This window comes from Peromyscus leucopus, chromosome 16_21 (assembly GCF_004664715.2).
Source record: "Peromyscus leucopus breed LL Stock chromosome 16_21, UCI_PerLeu_2.1, whole genome shotgun sequence".
Taxonomy (NCBI): Eukaryota; Metazoa; Chordata; class Mammalia; order Rodentia; family Cricetidae; genus Peromyscus; species Peromyscus leucopus.
In genome coordinates this window covers 25056545-25078209 of record NC_051084.1, presented here as the reverse complement: position 1 = coordinate 25078209, position 21665 = coordinate 25056545, and the positions used below count along the sequence as shown (strand labels likewise).

The 21665-nt window shown below is 38.5% G+C and overlaps 1 protein-coding gene across 2 annotated transcripts in view; it reads right to left on the bottom strand.

Moving 5' to 3' along the window:
• Positions 1-529: 529 nt before the first annotated feature.
• Phyhipl (phytanoyl-CoA 2-hydroxylase interacting protein like) overlaps positions 530-21665 on the bottom strand; it is a 41084-nt gene continuing 19948 nt past the window's right edge. For both annotated transcript variants that reach the window (XM_028877259.2, XM_037199655.1), the window contains exons 2-5: positions 13172-13368; positions 11135-11309; positions 7918-8035; positions 530-1765 (exon numbers count right to left, since the gene is read on the bottom strand). In XM_028877259.2, coding sequence (XP_028733092.1) covers positions 1231-1765; positions 7918-8035; positions 11135-11309; positions 13172-13368 — 1025 coding nt within the window. In that variant the 3' untranslated portion in view covers positions 530-1230. The remainder of the gene's footprint in view (positions 1766-7917; positions 8036-11134; positions 11310-13171; positions 13369-21665) is intronic.

Below are 21665 nucleotides of genomic sequence, written 5' to 3'. Positions count from 1 at the left end.
TTAAAATAAAATATTAAAAATTTAAAATAGGTATTTTGGATAGGTGTGTCTGCAGTATAATAACCTAATGTGACCATAGTATTATTGCTAATTTTCTTGTTTCCTACACTAAGATGATATAACTATTTTCCCACTGGGTATCTGCATCTTTCTTAATGTTCCAAGGTCTGTTCTTTATAAAGTGAAACAGCTTTCTTGTGAGTTGCATTCATCTGCGCAGGGTAAAAAGCTTGGAAATCACCAAGTCACCTTTTATTTACTTTATTTGGTGTATCTTGCTTTTTCTTCATTCATTTAAAACACATTTATTGGTTTTGGTTTTTGTAAAATCAAGTAACAGACATTTTCTCATTTTCAACTTTGTTCCTATTTCTGTTTTCTGTAATTTTTAAGCATGGTGTTGAAGAAACTCAGATTTTCATATTGCTTGGGCAGAAAAAAAAATACTGATTCCAGAAGCAGACCATATTAGAGGCATATTGTTTTCTCTGTATTCACCTGGTGTTTTAAATCTTATGAATCAGAATAATGGCCTTCATAAATTTGTTTAATTGAAGTCATCTACTTGTAACAGGACAGATACACAACTATTTAAGGTTTACAAATTACATCTTTGATAAGGGAAATGGTTTCGTGAGATGTATACAATTGCTATTAAAATGTAACTATATTCTATATGATTGTAAATATTTTATACAACATACAAATAAAATATTTTTCTATTATATTTATTATGTTGAAGCACAGTAACTGTTTCCTGTTAGCTAATATAAATAACATAAATAACACTGTCAAACAACAAGGTGGAAGTGCTGATGATTCTAGGCTTTAAGATTTAACTCATGCTGCAATTACACCCTTTCATGCGGTTTGGCGTTATCCCAATATTTATTCAGTAGATTAAAATGGATGCATATTTAAACACCATTTATAAGCCATTATTTTGTACTTTGCTAAAGCGGTCTATATAACTGTCTTGTTATGTTTGGCATAAAGGAAACATAAAAGCATTGCAGCATCTAGGCAAACAAAGTGTCAGGACAACTTGGGGACATCACTGGAAGTGGTGGACAGGGTGGGCAAGAGGAGACACGGGAAGGCTCTGAATGGTAGTTTGCTTTTGGTGACAGCGGCATATGCATGCTTCAGTGGGAACATCTGATGATGAAAATGGACAACAGAGGGCAGTGCTCCTATGGGAAGACGGGGAGGGAGAGTACGAAAGTGGCGTTAACGTCCGACACTGATGTTACAGGTTTTGCAGCTGGGGTCTTTCTTTGCGTTTGCAGTAGACAAACTCATGAGCTGATGACCAGTGATTTCTGCCACGGTGCCCAGAGAAAGAGCCACAGGGTCAGTGTAAATGACTTCTAAAATGACATCCTGGGCGTGGTGGTACACCAGCACCCCATCTTCTTCTGTACAGGTCAAAAACTTATTATCCTTGGAATTTAGTTGAGGAAGGCGCTGCTTACAGAATTCATCTCCTGGTGATCCCACAGGGGCAATGACAAGAATCACATAATGATACGCAGTGTACATACAGTAGAAGTCCCCAAAGTATAAGTTAGTATTGGGGTTGAACAGTTTTTCTGCTGCAATCTCAAACCTGTATCTTCCATACGGTGAATCCTGGGGTGGCTTCCCTGTATTGAACTCAGTGCTGCAGCTGAAGAAGATGCCTTCTAGTTTTCCACTGATGGGTGAGCCATGGCTGCCACTGTTATCCTTTACAGAAGGCTGCATAGCATCTCCATGGTGTTCTCTGCAAACGAAAGGAAACAGACATTGCTCAGTACAATGGTGGTAAATTTACTGATATACAGATCTGAATAGCACAAAAATCACTACCCACTGTTAAAGGCTTGGATGGCCAGGCCATCTCCAGACCAAGGGGAAAATATCTTTTGACACTACTTATCATGGCCTTGGACCTAAGATAAAAATGATCTACAGTAAGCCTTGGAGATCTTTAACAATAAAATAAATTTCCCGGACTAAAAAACTGAACTACAATTAGAAATCTTACAGGTGAAGCTAGCTCCATTTGTACTTAATAGGTTTTATAAGTGACTTTACTAAAAAGAAAACTACTGAAAGTATTGAAAATATGAAGAAGAACTTGGTTTAAATGTGTGCTGTCTACCAAGGAAGGTCTATCCTGTCTGGTGACCCCAGAACTGAGATGCTGCTGCCATGGACCCAGGCATCTCTCACATTCATCCCCAGAGACCTCAGGAAGGTTTCCTTTGAATTCTGTGGTTTGCAGAGAGCAGCTGCCATGACAACTTTTGGGGTCTCCTGTGCTTCTGAGGCATCTTGCAACTGACCTTTTCACAGGTTCCAGTACCATCAGTGCTAGACTGTGAAGTCTGAGGACACTGTCTGTGGAGTCACCCAACTCCTTATGAACCACAGCAGTCCAGACCAGTGATAACAGGGACATTACTGCAGGACAAGTCAGAGACTACACTTCCCTTCTGTGATCAAACTCAGAAGCAGCTAGCCTAACTCAAATTCCATATGCCATCTAAATGATATGCAATTGAATGAACAAAGGCTCTTACAGTAGATACTTCATCAAATTTTACATTTCACCAGATGCACAGACCAAGAAAAATGAAATAGAACAATTCCAAAGGAAAACAATCTATAATATATGAAATGCTTGAAAAACAATTCAAAATGAGGATTCCAAGGAAACTCATGAGAATCCAGATAAAAACACAAGGAAAAAATTTCAGGGCATAACGGATTTTTCCAAGGATATAAAAATCATAAAATAGAACCAATCAGAAACATTGGTGCAAAATACTTAATCAATGAAATAAATACCATGGCAAGCTACCAAGACACATGAGGGTAGAATTTCTGAACCTAGTAGGTCTTTTAACCAACAAAGAGTAGAACAAAAAAGCCTATAAGATTTAGGAGATATGTATGGTTAAGCAAATATTTACATCATAGTAGTTTCAGAAGTGAACAAAATGGTATTTTTTTTTTTTTTTTTGAAGAGGTAGATTACTTTTTGAGACAAGGTCTCACTTTGATGTCCCAGGTGGCCTCAAACTCAGAATTTCCCAACTCAGCATTCCAAGTGCTGGTATGACACCACACCTGGTTGAAGACAGGGTTTCTACTGCCCTGGTTATTATTATACAGTGTATGTCAATTGTCGTAACAGAAGAATGTTCATTATAGACTGCTGGTCACAGAAGACCCACAGGTCAAGTGACGGTACATTCACAGTACAGAAGACAGGCAGTTCAAGAAAACTGTTAGGGTGTGTATTTTAAATGTAAATTTGTAAAACTGTATGTATTTATTAATGTGAAAAGAGAACCTAACCCTTTTAGATATGATGTACAGCCAGAGCCCCGGAAGGAATCCCAACACGTTTTCAAATTGAGAGTAGAGTGGAGACACAAAAGACAGACTTTCACGCTTCATCTCTCTTTCTGCCTTGGGAGCCTACAGAGTTGGAGTTGTTGTTATTTAAAAAGCAGTTAGAAGTAAGAACTGGCGCTCCCCACCTAGGCCAGGAGGAAGTGCTTTGTGCCTTTTGTTTGGGCCATTTTCAACCAGACACAGGCTGCTTCTCAGGTTACCTCTTGCAGCTTGTTTGACCAAGTACCAGCTAGTCTCATTTGGCCCCGAATCCACTGTCCACCTCTTGCCCTCTATGTGGCCTGAGACTCTCTGATCCAGTTCCTTTCCACTTCCCTCTCTCTGAAGTCCTAGCAGTGTGAGGCACTGGCACATCTAGGTCACAGAGAAGGTGAGCTCAGGTGTCTTCCTGACTTCCTCATGTGTCAGGACTCTGTGCCTCCACCGAGACTGACTTCTGTCTACTGCTTCTGGGTGACTCTGAATTCTCTTCTATTCTCAAGAAGAGTAAAACTGCATCTTGATATTTTTCAGTGTCTTCTCAGTAGCTCAACTCTGCTTACATGTTTGTAAAGAGCAATCTCATTGAGTTCTCTCCAGAATCCAATTCTCCTTTTGCTTGCTGGGTGCCTAGCAGCATATTTAAGAGTATAAAGTCCAAGCTAGTACTTTGGTAAGAAAGGTTTTCACCAGCACCAGGCTTCTCAGAGGCTGTGAGACAAAGAGGATGCCAGGGAACAGGAACAGCAACAGGCCTGTGAATTCACCACCTGACAACTAGCCAATGGCGCTTATTAAAAATGTAGCTTCAAGAAAACACATGACAGTGGGCTGTCCAGGAGCAAAGATTGTATTTTCTCCAACTTACTTTCTTACTTCCTGAAATTATTATTATTTTTTTCATTCAGTTTTCAGGGATTTCTGATGTACCTTGGCATAAATTTCTTCAGAACTTACACCATTTGGGGGTTTCTCAGCTAAAATTCATAGGCATATGCTGTTTGCTAAATGTGGAGAAATTCCAGCTCCGAGTCTTGGCCCCACTCTCTTGTGCTTTCTGGATCTCTGACAATGTGAACTTGAGGTTCTGTGGTCCCACATATTCATGGTATTGTGACAGTTTTTATTTTAATGTGTTTCTCAGTTTGGATAGTTTCTATTTGCTCTTCCAGTTTATTGGTATTTCTCTTTCTTCTTGTCCTGCTTCAGCCCATCCATTGCTATTTTCTATTTCTAGTGATATTTTGCCCCACGTGCTGTGTTTAGTCAGCTCTAAAAGCATTTCTTCTTCATGTCTCAAGTTGCTTTGTGCATTTTAGTTTCCAGTTGCTTATCAAAACAGTTTTCTATGTGTATTTTCTATAGTGTCTAATCAGTTCCTAGATCTGTTATCTATCTTAGTGTTGGTCTTTGATCTTCCTTTCTTATCCAGACTCTATGTTTACTGATTCTTGATATGAGTGAATTGTCTGGAAATCAGGGCTACTGTGAGACTCTGGGTCTGATTTAAATCTAATATTTCATTAGGCCCCTTTGACTATATACTAGTGAGGGTTTTATTATTATTATTAGATAAGGATGGATATCTGAATTCTTCTTTAGGTATCCAGTAACGTTAAGGTGGGAATTCAAGTTCCCACTGGACTCAGCCCACACAATCTAGCTGGGACAGACCATCATTGCTCTCCTGTTGTCTTCAGTAACAGAACTGTAAGCCTCACTCCCTGTCCTCATGGTAGGAAGTCCAGGCTCTTGAGTCAGTAACTCGGCATTCTTGGTACCACTCTAGCAGGAGATGAGGTGGAGCCTAATTACCAGGGTGACAAGGCACCCCTGGCCTTTGCTGGTAGCCGGCGACTGCTATTCCCACACACCCACCATGGTTTTGGCTGAAACCACACTGGTTTACTGTCGAATGTTTTAGCATTTGCAGCATTTCCCCTGGTTCTTTGGGTAAAGGGACCAGGCTCTCTGCTTGTGACCTGTGCCATCGGCATTTCTAGGTTGCTGTTTCTCTAGCACACAGTCCAGCACAACAGGGAACTTTCCCTGTATTTTTGTCAGGGTTTTTAGTTGAGCTAATTCCTACTTTTCATTTTATAGTCTTGTATTTTATACAAAAATTTCAGGGTTTGAAATTATAATTGGGAGGAGAAATAGAAAGGCCTTTATATATTTCATTTTGCCTCACCAAAATTGCTAACCCTTGTTTCACCCTCATACATAAACCCCAGGTACTTATGTATCCTACATAAACCTACGAGGACAGTTCTATGGACTAACAAAGGTAGGAAGCATAAGCCGAACTTGAAGCTTTGAAATGTGTCTTACTCTCAGCGACAGGACAGCAGCTCTGAGGACAGATGGTTTGGCAGCAAAAGTACGGGAATTCCTACACTGTCTGCCAGTGGCAGGGGAGTCTTGAAAATGTAATCAGGTAGAGAACACCCAAGCTAACTAACTAGTGAACACGAACAAGGGCAAGGTTGTCATTCAAGGTAAGGGCATGCTCATTTTAGTGTTACTTTTAGAAGGAGAGACTAAAATTAGTTCAGCCCTCATGGGTTGAGTCAGAATTCATCTACAACTTCTTCAGTTGTAATGATTTGTAAAGACTATAAGGTAATTGTAAGATCCTTCATAGCCAATCAAGCCTTCTGAAGATAACATTTTAAAGGGATCCTAATCAAGGAAATGGATCTTGATGACGGTTTACTAATTAAAATGCAAATCAAGATCCATGGAAGTAAATGCCCTTACTAAAGTTCACTGCACAGGGCATTGAAGTACTGTTGTTATTTGTGGTCTTGGGGTTTGAACCTAGACCACTGCATGTCAGGCAAGCACTCTGTCAGAGCTCCACCTCCCGCTGAGAAAGGGCTTCTTTTGTTTATTGAAATGAATCTTTTAAAAATGCTGACATCTACCTATGCCTTAGTAACTGTATTTGTATGTAATGCTTCAAGATATAATTTACGTGGGGTTTACTGCTCTTATTTTTGGAATTAAAACAAAAGTAAACTTTGTTGTTGGTACAAACATCTTTCATGCTGGTGGGTTGGAATTAAATCATGTAATGTGTACAATTACTCTATCCAAACCCAGGTGCTCTGACTGAACTTTTTGTAGTTTTGGAAACATTTCTGAGAACAAATTAAGCAAATGTTACAGTTATGGAAAGGCTCTTCCCATGAAGAATGAGAAAATCCTAGAGAAATACTGACCTCCAGTGGCCACACTTAGCAGTCATTGGCAGGATCCCAGGAACATGAACCTACAGCAAAGACCTAACAGCATTCTGTTGATGTGTTTCTTACTGAAGGCAGCAGCAATCGTGGAAATTTCTTTGATTTTCAAATTTTATGCTTAAAAATAAAAAACTTTACTTGCTGAATATACTAGCCATTCTGAATTAACAGCTGATAAGCACAATAATTTGTCATTTAGTTTAAATTAGGTGACTGGCATCCAGCAGAAATTATATAGACTTCAGGCCAGTTGGAAAACAACAGACTGAAATTTGAATTTGTAAGATATTCAAACACAAGCAGACATATTCTCCTGTCATCAAAATACATACAAACACATGGCACACAAAGCAGCTGGCCTTTGTTCAGATACAAACCAGCCCTGCAGGCTCCTGTGCTTGAACACTGGGTCTCCAGCTGGTGGCGCTGTTGGAACAAGTGGTAGGTGGTGCCTTGCTGGTGGGAGGAGTCACTGGGGTGGGCCCTGAGGGGACAGCCTAGATATCCCAAGCTGTCTGGTGCTTTAAGCAGCACTGAGCTGCTCGTCACCATGTCTTCCCGGACAGCAGTAGGGCAAAAACACTCCTCACAGGTTGCTTCTCCTCAGATACATGACCTCAGTGGTGAAAAAAGTGACTAATGTATACTTCTTCTCGAACATACATGCCAAACACATTTCTTTCTCCATGACTCCTTTTGCATTTGCCACAGCTTGGAGCTCATTTGGAAACATGACTTTGATTTCAGAGAAATTAGAAAAGTATGCAAAAATTAAAAAAAACAACACCAAGATTTCCTTATTATTTTCATAAAGTCCTTTCAAGTCAATAATCCTTTATAACTCTAAAGTGATTAAGGTTCTTATTTTGTGTTTCTTTTGATACAGGTCTCTGGGCTGTAGTCTAAGCTGAGCCGGAACTCAGGGTGACCCTCCTGCCCAAATGCTAGTACTGTAAGTTTTAGCTGCCATGCCCCTGCTAAGGTTTTAAAACAGAACAAAACAGAACATAATCTAGGTAGTGTGAACAAGTTTAGAACTATTGTAACATGTCATTTTAAAAGCCTTTGTCTCTCGGGGCTAGAGAGATGGCTCAGCAGATTAGAACACTTGCTGCAATTCCAGAGAATTCAGGTTGGATTCCCAGTTCACGTGATGACTCACAACCTAGATTGTAACTCCGGTTATAGGTGACCCAACACCCTCTCTAGCCTCTGCAAGAATGTGGTATACAGACATACATGCAGTGAAGATACCCAAACACATAATAATAGTGGTTCTTACCTAACATAGTCAAAATACTCTTTGTGCTGGTTCCTGTAGAAAACAGAGAACTTGAGCATGCGTCCTGCAATCACGTCAGCCTTCTCCAGCAGCTGTGTTAGATGAACTTTTGAGTAATCTGAAAAATTGAAAAGTCTAGTATTAAAGTACCAGAAGTGCCAGCTACATGCTTTATAAATCAGAGATTATTAAATCTTTAGGGAATTCAACATTTTAAATAGGAAGTTATAAAGAAAAGAGTTGTTGCCTTTCTTTGGCTTATTTTTATTTCTACATAAATAATTTTGTTATGGTTCATGGTTATTTCTTAGACTATTCTTATACTTTTAATCTTTCAAATTAAAGATCCTGAAGCAACCACATTCAACAGCCAAGCAAGCAGCACTCACCAGCACCCTTGCCCACCAGCACCCTGTCCACCAGCACCCTGCCCACCAGCACCCTGCCCACCAGCACCTTTACCCATCAGCTAATGCAATGAGTCAAGGAACCTCCCACTCTGAAGGGACAGCACAGCAGGAAAGCAGAACTAGTTTGCTCAATTTGTTTCTAAACCTGAAGTTGACAAGATAGATCCAGCCCTTTTACTGACTCAGAAATCACAACTGGCCCAAGTGCAGGGATTCTCACAGCCATCAACTTTCAGACCTCTCTGGATCCTACTTAATGGTCTCCAGGTACAATATAGTTCTCAAAGTACTTAGATATTTCTGATCAATTTTTGTTTTTAAAATTGGGAATGAATGTCAAACTCCTGCATCAAAAGTTAAGGAAAAAGATGTGGTATATAAAGATAACAGCCCAACCTAAACTGGTGCCAATAACATTGATTTATTTGAAGGCATGTGATGTATAAAGTACATGCACAATGAGATGGTGAGGCTAAAAAAATAAAAAACTATATGATTTTCTTTGAATCTAAAGAAAGAGAAGGCTAAAGGAAGAGAAATATAGACAATTAGAACATTTTTTATGGTATTGGGTTGTTATAGACTAGAAACTGACTAGCCTGTGGGAGTCTAATCTATTCTATTTCCAATACCTTGCACAGTGCCTAGGTCTACAGTATTAAAGATAATTTTTTAAAAACATCTTTCTCAAAATTCAGATTCAAGGGCATAGATAAAACTTAGATGAAATGGTCCTGGATCACTTGATAAACCTGAACAGCAAGTTCTCTTTATCTCTTAACTATGAAAATAAAGAAGAGTAAAGTAATTTATAGAGAAATACTGTAGAACAGTTAAAAGCTGGCAATTGTCATTTACCTTGTAACTCCCCACTAATGTCAGGAGATGTGGAAAAAATGAGAAAGCAATAGAGATTTACTCTATGAAAACATGCTTTTACTTCCTTTTATAACCAGAAGTGAAAAAAAAAACATTCACATGACAGCTTGTGCATCAGAGCGTGTGTGTGTGTGTGTGTGTGTGTGTGTGTGTGTGTGTGTGTGTGTGTGCATGTACACGTGTATTGGAACCACCAAAGGTCTTCTTTAAGCTAATGAAGTCATAGTATTTCAGACCTTTCTTTGGTATAAAGTTGGAGCAGGTGAATTTTATAGCTCCCTTGAGTGGAAAAGTACCAGGACATTGTTTGGTGTAGTTGCACAGAAAAAATGCATGTATTCCAGGTGGGGTTCCACTTACCTACCAGTAATACTTGAGACCAGAAGTGCTTCAGATACCAAGTTTGGGGAAGTTAGAATATTTGCATATACTTTAAAGGGTTTTTTTTTTAATTTCAAAAATCAAAACTGCTCTAATGTTTAAAATATTCTGGGTACCTCTATCAGTGCTCAAAAGTTTCCGATTTCAGGGGCTGGAGAGATGGTGGGGCAGTTAAGATCACTTGCTGCTATTTCAGAGAACCTGGTTCAATCCCCAGTACCCACATATGAGCACCACACGGTGCTCACAACCAGTTACAGGGCACCTGATGCCCCTTCTGCCCCCCACCCCAAAGCACAGGCATTTCTGCAAGCACTCATATATACATATTTTAAAAGGTTCAGATTTCAGAGCATTCTAATTTAGATTTTTAGGTTGTGGATACTCAACCAACAGCACACCATCAAAAGAAAACATGTCCAATTGTCTGACTTAAATTAAACCTCCCTGGTGCTACAAAAATAAGTGAAAAAGGATTCCTGAAAAGGACTAAATGTGAAGTAGACTGCAGAGAGGGATAGTAATTCCAACATGGTACAGCAAACACAGGAAAATTATCTCCAGAGAAGAGCCCTTTGCTTGCTGTTAATACAATAGAGGCATCTTTAGCTGTTTCATTGCTGATTACTAAACTACCAAAATTATACTTAATCTATCAAAAATATTTATTTACATTTTAACATCTGATAGTAACAATAAATGCAATAAGAAAACATTGCCATCTTTCAATTGGCATTTTTCTTTATGATATATTAAAATGGTGGATCTTACAATTCATGAGATATAGAGAAATATAAAAAAATATGGCACTTGCAAGAAACTTTTTACCTTGTTCTCAAATACTGAAATCTTTAGCAGTCAAGAGTGTTAACATTCTTAGCAGTTTCATCATAGAATAAACAAAGAGGCATGAAGATAAAACCAAAGCATAAGTGAATTTCAGCCACTTAACATGCCCTTAGAGTTTCACAGGTACCAGGATGAGTAGTAGATAATCATGAGCTGCATCTAAAAGAATGCAGAATGGTAAGAGGGGATTGGGTCTTATCTGAAGATTGCCACAGATGGGGGAGTTGCTAAGCAACCTGGAAACAGATGAGCGAATTGTTTTCTAGAATTTTTTCCACCGGCTCTTTGATGTTAAACAGCCTCTCTCTAACTTTTTTTCCCCTGTATCTAAGTGCACGTATGTGCACAGTATGGAGGCCAGGGGTCATGTTGAGTGTCAAGTGCCATCCACCTTATTTTTTGAGATAGGGTCTTTCACTGACCTAATGCTTTCCAAGAAGCTAGGCTGCTTGTCTACAGAGTCCCAGAGATCTGCCTGTCTTTGCCATTCCAGAGCTGGGATTACAAGCATGTGCCTGTAATTCCTGGCTTTTTAAAATGGGTTCTGGGATTCAAGTCAGGTCCACATGCATGCAAAGCGAGCTATTTACAATCAGAGAACCACACCTCCAATGAAATGCTTACTCGCCTTGTAGGTACAGAAAGTTGATGATGAGCTTCCTAAGAACATTAATCAATATAAACCACCGCTCCCTTACCTGCTGTACAGAACTCGATAATTTCACTCCATTCAGATACAACATAATCACCATCAACTTGTTTTGAGGCCGTCTGCACTGCTACTGTATACTCAGTCCTTGGGCTCAAAAACCAGTGTCCACGAACAGTCATTGGCAAGGGAACAGCTTTTGCCACCAATTTTGTTGGAACATCCTAGGAAGGAAAAAAGGAAGATGAGGCAGTAAAGAATAAAGGGAAGGACAAAGTAGGGAAGGGAGAGGTAGGGAGTCAGGAAGGCTATTCAAGATAACTTTCATCAACTACAAACAATAGACAGGAACCTAAACTCCTGCCTAAGAGCAGGGCTTCTGTTTAAGAACACCCAACAATTATCATGTTTAAACTGTTTATTTTCCATACATGGAAATTAAGGCCCAGGATGAACAAGAGACAGGCTTAACATCCTACAGTCCAAAGCTGAAAAGGACTTGTATTCTAGTTGTCATTATTTATAACATATTGTTTTCCCCTGACATGCTATCTTCTTCAAAACAGATTTTTAAAAAGACATAAAAGAACCAAAATTAATTGATTTAAAGTCTAAGTTAAAAATATATTTGCTTTATTTTTATGACTTGATAATTTTACTAGAGAGGTTCATTACTAAATATTTTATATGTAAAGGGGAGAATGCTTTTAAAGTAAATATTAAAACAGACGAATTTGTTTGACATACAGATTAGGTAACCTTCAGAAAAGTATGGTGCCATGTGTCTGAAAATGTTTAGGTCTTTTCAAGTAGCAATCGATAAGTTAAACTTCTGGTTGAACACTCATTACATTTCCAAAGTTACGGTATTCATGGATGAAGTAGAGGTCAAGCCTTGAAGTATTCATCATTTAATGTTTAAGCATATCAAAGACTCTTCAAGAAGGCAAATGCCAGCAAAGGGAACACCCATAATCAGAAATGGAATTTGATAATAATGACTGTTGATTAGTATGTTCTTTCTACAGTATGTAAAGCCCTCACTTATATTTAGTTTGTGAAATTGTAAAAGACATTTCCAGAAAAATAAAACGATGCATTGAATTTTCCCATCTTTTTCAAAGACCAGGTTAATGTCTGTTTTCATCATCAGTAAAAGCAATGAAGCATAAGAGAAACACTTGAGCCAGGTAATTGTTATCCCTAACAGTCACATCTGGAGGAAGAGCTGTATCACAAAAGGTGAGTGAGAGCAGAGACAGCAGGTAAATGTTACCTATTACAGCATGTGAAGGTTAGTAAGTTTCATTATTAAGCAAAATAAATTGATCACCCTCCCACCCCAAAATTGACTCTTTAGGGCATTTTTTTAAGCCTAAAGTATTTAAACAAATGCCCACAATTTTAGAAGCTAATTAGTTTGACTCAGGGAAGGATGTGTGCTTCAATGGAAAACTATACCAAGCCTATGGCACACTCTTCTGCTTCAACAGAAGGAATTTTACAGCTTGGTAAAAAATTTAGTTATTCTTGTCTACATAAAGTAACTGAATTCTGAGTAGAGGGAAGCCTTCCTGTCCCCTCCAAGCTCCACTGCCCCCTCCAAGCCAGTTTTGACTTTATTTGCATAGATTTTAATATAACTGACTTATAAGTGGGTTATATCTTGAACTATCCCTACAGCACAGAATCAATTTCCTTTATTGAGTTAAAGTTTACTATTAATTTTTATCTTTGCATATAGTCATGATTTACCCTCTTGCATGACATTCCATTATTTTCAAAATTTTATTATGGGGATAATGTTTTTTTTTTTTTTTTTGGTTTTCCGAGACAGGGTTTCTCTTGTGTAGCTTTGCGCCTTTCCTGGATCTCACTTGGTAGCCCAGGCTGGCCTCGAACTCACAGAGATCCGCCCGCCTCTGCCTCCCCAGTGCTGGGATTAAAGGTGTGCGCCACCAACGCCTGGCTGGGGATAATGTTTTAAATCACATAATTTTGGTTCTTCTCAATGTCAAATATGTAAGTCATTGAAATTATTTTCTTTTAAAATGTTGTAATAACTGTAAGTGTTCATTGTTTTTACCTTGTGTTTAAATTTATTAGAGTTCTTGTTCTCTTTCTTGTTGAGGTCAATGAAGTAGTGTGTAATGCGGTCCTTTGACTTCGAGTCCATCTCCCATGAGATCTTGAAGGAGTCACATGTGATGTTACTTATTTTGATGTTATGTGGGACAGGGAGTTCTTCCATCTCTGCTATGCCACTGTCTTGTGATTTGTTACCTGCCAGAAAACAATGCATAGAAAATCAGTTTCTGATGGGTTTTTCCAGTTTTCAAAGTCTTTAGTGGTATATGTATTTCTGAATTCAATCATCTAAGTACTAGATCTAAGATTTTACTTTGCTCATAAAGTAATTCACATGATAATAAAAGATATTTATAAGGCCATATCACCAGTTTGAAAAACAGAGGGCTCAATCCTCTGATCGCTATAATTCCACTTTCCAATTTCTGACTTATAGTAACACATTGATGATCCATCTTGCTGAAAACATCAGTTTGCCTGGTTAGGTTCTCTCTGAAAAGCCTCAAAGGACCCTTTTTCCTACATGACCAGTAGTCAATGCTTACCCTAAGTAACACAGGTATTTTAACCCAGATGGTGCCACAGAAATGAAGTGGTCCAGTCAAATGAAGGGAATACTTACGTAAAAGTCTAAGGGAGCAATGGAAGGCAACAGAGCGCGCTGCTCCTCTTTCACTTTGGAAACACCATACAGACGACCAGTGTACGAAGGTTACACTACTGTATGGTCACATAATACTAAAGACTACTCACTCACTCCGACAACGGATTTCGTTGTAATCATTTCTCTATGACACTTGAATTTAATTTTCAGTGCTGAAATAACAAACAAGGCTAAAGACAAAAGCTGAGTGCCATGCTGACTGGTGTTATTAAAACTGTGAATCATCTCTCCACTGTCACCTGGAGAAACTATTAGCACTTTTCTAGCAGTACAACGCAGTGGCTGGAGGAGAAAGAGAAAATGTAGATGTATTTGCCATTTAAGCTTCTGCTATTTATCTTATTCAGTTAAATGTGATGAATAACTGAAACATACCTTGTGAAAACCTTTGTTTTCATTAAAATGTGGAAGAAAGATGTTACCTGAATTAAAATGTGGAGATCTCTGATCAAATCATATTTTCCTATGGACATTATAAAGCTTTTATTATGTTAAGAATCTAAATTTTAAAGATATGCATCACAGGCCCAATTCTAGACAAAATCGCTACATTAACTACCTTTATGAAGCTTTCTTTCTTTCTTTCTTTCTTTTTTTTTTTTTTTTTTGGTTTTTCGAGACAGGGTTTCTCTTGTGTAGCTTTGCGCCTTTCCTGGAACTCACATGGTAGCCCAGGCTGGCTTCGAACTCACAGATCCGCCTGCCTCTGCCTCCCGAGTGCTGGGATTAAAGGCGTGCGCCATCACTTTCTTTTTTGCTTAAAAGTTAAGAATTAAGCTAACTTCATCCCTCCCCCACCCCCGTACTTCATGGATCACTTTAAATGAGATTTTGAAATAAGTGACAGAAAAAGAGAGACCTTGCTATAAAAACTGACAGAGCAGTGAGCACCCCCCCCCCACTAACCACTCAGTCAGTCTCAGCTCTGTCTCTGTGTGCCTGTAACCAGCTGCCCTTCCTCAGTCAGCTAAGACATGACTTTCAGAGTAATCCTGGGGGCTGGAGTGATGGCCCAGTGGTTAGGAATGCACACTGCTCTTGCAGAGAGCCCAGCACGCAAATCTGTACTCCACAATCATCTGAAGTATAATTCCAGGGGATCTGTTTCCAGTCTCCATGGGCACCGGGCACCAGGCATGCATGCAAGTAAAACACAAAATAAAGAAGAATAATTCCGGCTATAATATTTTAAATGTTAGATGATTCTAACATTTTCTGCTACTGTGTTGATCAGTAATATTGAGTGCAGACCAAATACATGATTTCATACATTTTGTCTATCCAAACATGAATGCTACTTTAAAAAATATTTCACAAGCAGTTCCTAACAACAGCATTTATTGACATGCAGGGTAAAAACATTGGCAGATTATGCTAAGAATATTTACATATGGCTTTCTCAGTGAGCTTAAAGTGCCTTATATATTTGTACATCAATCTCGATAATCAAGCACAGATCATTTTTTTTAACCCCTGTAAAAACAACCCACACATTTTTTTGGGGGGGGGCAGGGGGCTTTTTTCAAGACAGGGTTTCTCTGTGCAGTTTTAGTGCCTGTCCTGGATCTCATTCTGTAGACCAGGCTGGCCTCGAACTCACAGAGATCCGCCTGGCTCTGCCTCCCAGTGCTGGATTAAAGGTGTGCGCCACCACTGCCCAGCCAACCCACACATCTTATCATACCATCCTTACCTACACTCATAGCCCATTCTCTCAGTACTAGACAGCCAGTACTCTGCCATGTGTCTTTACAGATGATCTGTCCTGCACATTTCCTGTAAATGGTGCACACGGTCCTCCATGATCTCCTCCTTTTAAGCAACACATTGCTTTACAGATTCAGCTATGTTATATTATTCATTAATTTCTTTTTACTGCTGAACAGGGCTCCGTTGTATGGATAGACCACCTTTTATTTATCTCTTGAGCAGCTGATGGGCATTTCAGCTGTTTCCACTTTGTACCTATCACAAATGCTGATGCTATGAACATGCATGTACAAGGTTTGGTGTGTACACACATTGAATTCTTTTGTGTATATCCCTAGAAATGGGAAGAATTGGAAGATCAGATGATAACTCTAACTTACTGAGGAACTAGAAGACATTTTCCAAAGAAGCCATACCACTTGACAGTCTTTCCAGGAGTGGGTGTGGACTCTTACCAAACCTGTCATTTTTACTATAGTTATTCTTTGCACTTTTTGCCAAGTAGGGTTACAGCATTACCACCTTTGGGTGTAGTGACAAAGAACCATCTTAAACCATAAAGAAACTCTAACGATATGGAACCTGCTGGTACCTTGACTGTACACTCTATTCCTAATATTGTGAGTGATACACTTCCATTATACAAATTACCCAGCTTCGGGAACTTTGTTAGAGCAGCAGAAATACCTTCTATCAACAAGGTATTCTAGCCTATGTTCTATTTTTCTGAAATCAATCACTTCTCTAAGAGCTATGGTTCAGTTTAGTAGAGAATGGCAGGCAGAGACTAAAACTTAACTTGTAGGTGTGATCAGCTCTGTTAAAATATTACTATTTCTAGGGCCTCTGAATGGCTGGAAGAGCCAGAAACCCATGCAAGTGTGTCCACTAATAAACATCTATATTCCTGTATTTATGCATGAAAGCACCAGTACTTATACTCACTCCAATTCTAATCCATCAGCACACAGCAATACTCTTCCTTATAACCTCTATCATAATTTCAACAGTTGAGAAAATTAGTTTTAATTTTAATTATTCATCATGTATTTATTTGTTCAACATAGAATACATATAAGGAGTTTCTGAACTGCATTTCATTTCACTAATGGAAACAAATGTACTGCTACTTTAATATTTATATTAGTTTTTATCTTTAGTTCAAGCTAAACACTCAAAATATTACTTTGCAAAAATTACTTGGAAATCTGAACTAAGCTAACTCAAAATAATTTCTAAATAAAAAATACCATTAGTAAATCACATACACGTTTATGAGCTGCTTAAGTTTTCTGATGTTTACAAATAAGATAGAAGACTGGGTAGGTTTGTGCATATTAAATCAGTGTGGTCAGACTAAGAAGCAGTACTGGCCATGTATTTCAACTTTTCTATATGTTTGAAAATTTAAAAATATATTAAAAATAAGGTATAAGAGCAAAATTTACATTTCTTTCAAAAACTATTAAAATGTAGTTTTCATTGCTTTATGTTAAATACACAATATAGTTCCAAGTGACTAACAAAAAGCAACACTCTGGGGAAGCCTTATTTTATGTTCCTCTTTAAAGCTAGCCACTGGGGATTACTGATACCATATTTAAAATTAGATGTTCAAGTCTGGCTCATGAAGACCAGAAATAATGCACAGAAAATTCTACTAATAACAAACAGGAAGAAGGAAATGCAAGCACAAGTATACACAGAAAGGACCCAGATGTCATGGCGACTCTCAGATCTTTCTATTCCCTGTTCCTAATTATTCTCCCTCTAGTAATAGAAATGGGCCTATGTTCCACAAATCTATACATTGAAGGTTTACCTACAAAAAGATTAGGTATATCTTGATAAAAGTATTTAATAAATAAGGGCACTTCATTAACATTTTGCTGGTGAATATTGATGTATTTAATTAAACAACATGTTTCCAATTGGATTGGCCAAGCCATCTCTATTTTTTTTGAAATCTCTGGTGAGGATTTTGCATGGCAGGTCCACGCCATTAACCAGTAACCAATCACATTAGTTTCTGTGTTCTGCACCTACTGATTTTTTAGCAACTCTAAGCAATTGTGCACATATTTTATTTTCCTTACACAGTATTCATCTAATCAAAACTCTTTAAAAGTATTTGAAGTATGCAAGAATGTCTCAAGTCTTAAAAATATCTTGAAATTTAAGTTGTTATTTTCCCTATCTACTCCTTGTACAATTATTTCCCCTTTTAACTAGTATTTTGTTGTTGTTGGTAGTGGTTTTAGGAAAAGTGCTCTGGATATTGTTACATTAATGAGGCTTAGATTTTTTTCTCTTTCTTTAATGTTTGCCTTTGTCTTTACTGCTTCTAGTCTGGTGTACTGTCTTTGGAATTAAACAGCCCCATCTCAGGATGAACACTGAATTCATTTTATTTGCTTCCACAGTTTCACACTTCTTTTAAATTTTTATTTTTTAATTTTATTTATTCATTCATTCATTCATTCATTCATTTATTTATTTAACATCCCATTTATTTATTTATTTATTTATTTATTTATTTATTTAACATCCTGACTGCAGTTTCCCCTCTCCCTCTCCTCCCATCCTTCCCCATACCTCCTCTCTGCCCACCCACCTCCCCACCCCACCACAACCCACTCCTCTGTTTCTGTTCATAAAGGTATCAACAAAGCATGGCATATCAAATCACAGTAAGACTAAGCACCTCCCCATGTATTAAGGCTGGGCAAGGCAACCCAGTATGGGCAGTAGGTTCCTAAGAGTCAGCCAAAGCATCAGGGACAGCCCCTGCTTCTATTGTTAGGAGTCCCACAAGTAGACCAAGTTACACAACAGTCACATATATGTAGAGGGCCTAGGTAGGTCCAATACACACTCCCCGGTTGTTGGTTCAGACTCTGTGAGTTCCTATGAGTTACATTCTGTGGGTTTTCTTGTGATGTCCTTGACCCCTACAAACCTTCCTCCCTCTCTTCAGCAGGATTCCCTGAACTTGGCCTAATGTTTGGAAATCAATATGGCAGTTTCTCAGAAAATTGGGACTCAATCTACCTCAAGACCCAGCTGTAGCACTCTTGGGCATATACCCAAAGGATGCTCAATCATACCACAAGGACACTTGCTCAACTATGTTCATAGCAGCTTTATTCGTAATAGCCAGGACCTGAAAACAAACTAGATGCCCTTCAACCAAAGAATGGATAAAGAAAATGTGGCACATTTACACATGGAGTATTATTCAGCTGTTAAAAACAATGACATCATGAAATTTACGGGCAAATGGATAGAACTAGAAAAAAATCATCCTGAGTGAGGTAACCCAGACCCAGAAAGACAATGGTATGTCCTCACATATGGATATTAGATGTAAAGTAAAGCATAGCCATGCTACAATCCACAAACCCAGAAAGGCTATGTAACAAGGGGGGACCAAAGGGGAATGCATGGATCTCCCCGGGAAGGGGAAATAGAAGAGACCTGCTGAGTGGGCTGGGGGCAGGTGGGGATGGGAACTTGAGGGATTGGGTTAGGGGGTAGATGGAGGGGGAGATTGCTGAAAGAGATGACTGGAAAGGGAGGCATTTTTGAGTTAGGTAGAAACCTGACGCAAAGGAAACTCCCACTAATCTACAAGGATGGCCCCAGCAAAGACTCCTAGCAATAGTGGATATGCAGCCTGAACTGGCCATCTCCTGTGATCAGATTGGGGACTACACCAATTGTCATCAGAGAGCCTTCATCCAGTAACTGATGGAAACAGCTGCAGAGACCCACAGCCAAACACTTTTTCACTCTTAAGTTCTTTAAAGTATCTATACCTATTATCTTTCCCTGGTCAGTACTTTAAGTATATCCTGTGCATTCTGATTTACATGTTTTCACTGTATTTTCAGAAAATTTCTGTAATTTTTTCTTCCTCTTATATCTATGCATGACTAACAGAAGTTGCTGTTTTCTCCCAAAAGTGAAAGTATATTTTTCAATCTTAATTTCTAGTTCTATTTGTTGCATGTGACCAGTGTTGTGTGTAATGTCTTAGTTGGCACTGTATTTCTGTGACTGCTGTCCAAGGGGTCATCCTCTACCAGCAAGGTATGAAAGTGCAAGGGTGGATGCAGGTATAGACAAGTGGGCTGATGCATTTCTGAATTCTGAGTCACATTGTTGGTATGTTTTCCTTACTTTAAGCCACTACAACTATCTTGTACTAAAAGTGGCATCTTAAATCCTTATTTAGTAACAGTATTTCTCTAATAGTGTACCTGAATCATCAGATGCTCCTGCTTTTAAATGTGGATGTTTGGGTGATTTGGTTTAGGAGGCACTGTTCCCTCCATTAGTTATGGATTGTGGCTCTTAACATTTACAACTGTCCTTTGTTCTTCCGGCTTGAATTATTAACTGATTGATAGGAGAGCAATACCTACTTTCTTATTCCTTATCTTTCTGTGTATTTTCCCTGTCATTGATTTTCAGACTGCTAAATGGCTATTTTAAGTATCTCTATACTGTGCTTTTAGAGCCAAAAGTGACTTTAAGTTCACAGTAGGTGAATTAAGCATATTAAGTGTCTTGGTATTCACAGTTTATTTGCTTATTCACAAATCTGTCTATTGTTTTATATCTTCTCTGCTTCTGTTTCTTCCTGTACACTCCTTTGTTTGCTTGCTTTACATTTCTTTTAACATTTAAGGACTATCATACTTTTCACTCATGGTTACCTCTGTGGTTGTTTTCAAGACATCCTTTATCTCCTTCTTATTCACCCTTTTATCCTGAGGCGTTTCCATTAAGAATCGCAACTGTTGCTATCATGCGCTGTCTCTGTAACAATCAATGAGCTTGATTTACATTTTCCCTTTCCTATTTTCAGTTGCATAATTTCTACCTTGCCAGAATATACTTTTATGTATTTTCTTCTTTTATTGTTTTTTTAAGTATGCAGCATCAAAGAGGACATGCCATTCTGTAAGAAACAAGCATGGATTCTAGGGGTTATGAGGAAAGCAGCTGTGAATTAGGACAAAGTTCAGGGGCAGGGGCTAAGAACATTTGGGCAGACCTCACACTCGAGGCAAAGGACAACATGAACTTTAAAGTTTCATTTTCAGTTGGGTATTTGTTTTGCTACTTCTAATCAGTCATCACCGATTACATATTTCCATTCTGCTAATGCCTAAGCTATTTTTCTATGCTGACGGTGGTATCGCACTTGCAGAAGTGCCCAACTATTACAGAATGGTTAAGGGCATGCCTACTAGTAAGACAGACAGCGATGTGTGACCTTGAGCAAGTATCCTCTAACCCTCGAAAATCTGTTTCTTCATAGGCCAACCTACAGTATAGAATGAGGTACTAATCCACATATGAAAAACATAACTTCTGGCTTGTATTGGACAGTCAATGTTAGTTGATTAAAACTCTACTCCCAGGGGCTGGAGAGGTGGTTAAGAGCACTGGCTGATCTTCCAGAGGTCCTGAGATCAATTCTCAGCAACCACATGGTGGCTCACAATCATCTGTAGTGAGATCTGGTGCTCTTTACTGGCCTGCAGGCAGAACACTGTATCCATAATAAATAAGTAAATCTTAAAAATAATAAAATAAATAAAAACTCTACTCCCCCTTGGTCTAATTCATATATAACTTTGCTAACACACTGCATTCTGCCAATACTCCTAGTAATCTTTAATGATTTATTTCTTTTGAAATCCCATTTTGTTGAAATTTGTTTGTGTCCGTATATATCCAAGTACTTTTTTTTTTTTTTTAGCAAATCCATGTGTTAAAAGAGACTTCAATTTCTTAGTTTTGATGTAATATTTATGTGTGAATAATCTCTAAATTTAATTTCATGCTTCTGTCTCAAATAGACTTTTCCCCCTTTTTATATCCTGTTGCAGAGCATCTCCGAGTGCTATCTTTAAGGGTGCATTTATGCTCTATTCTCTGTGCTGCTTGGTACATACACAAGAAGGAAGTCTCAAGCTTTATTTGTATGTGGTATGTCACACTATTGTTCTTTTCTATACACCTCACATTTAAGCTGCTTGTCAGCAAACAGTTCCCTTTGTATCTAGGCTCTCAGTGCCTCTAATTAACTGCATTTCTAATAATA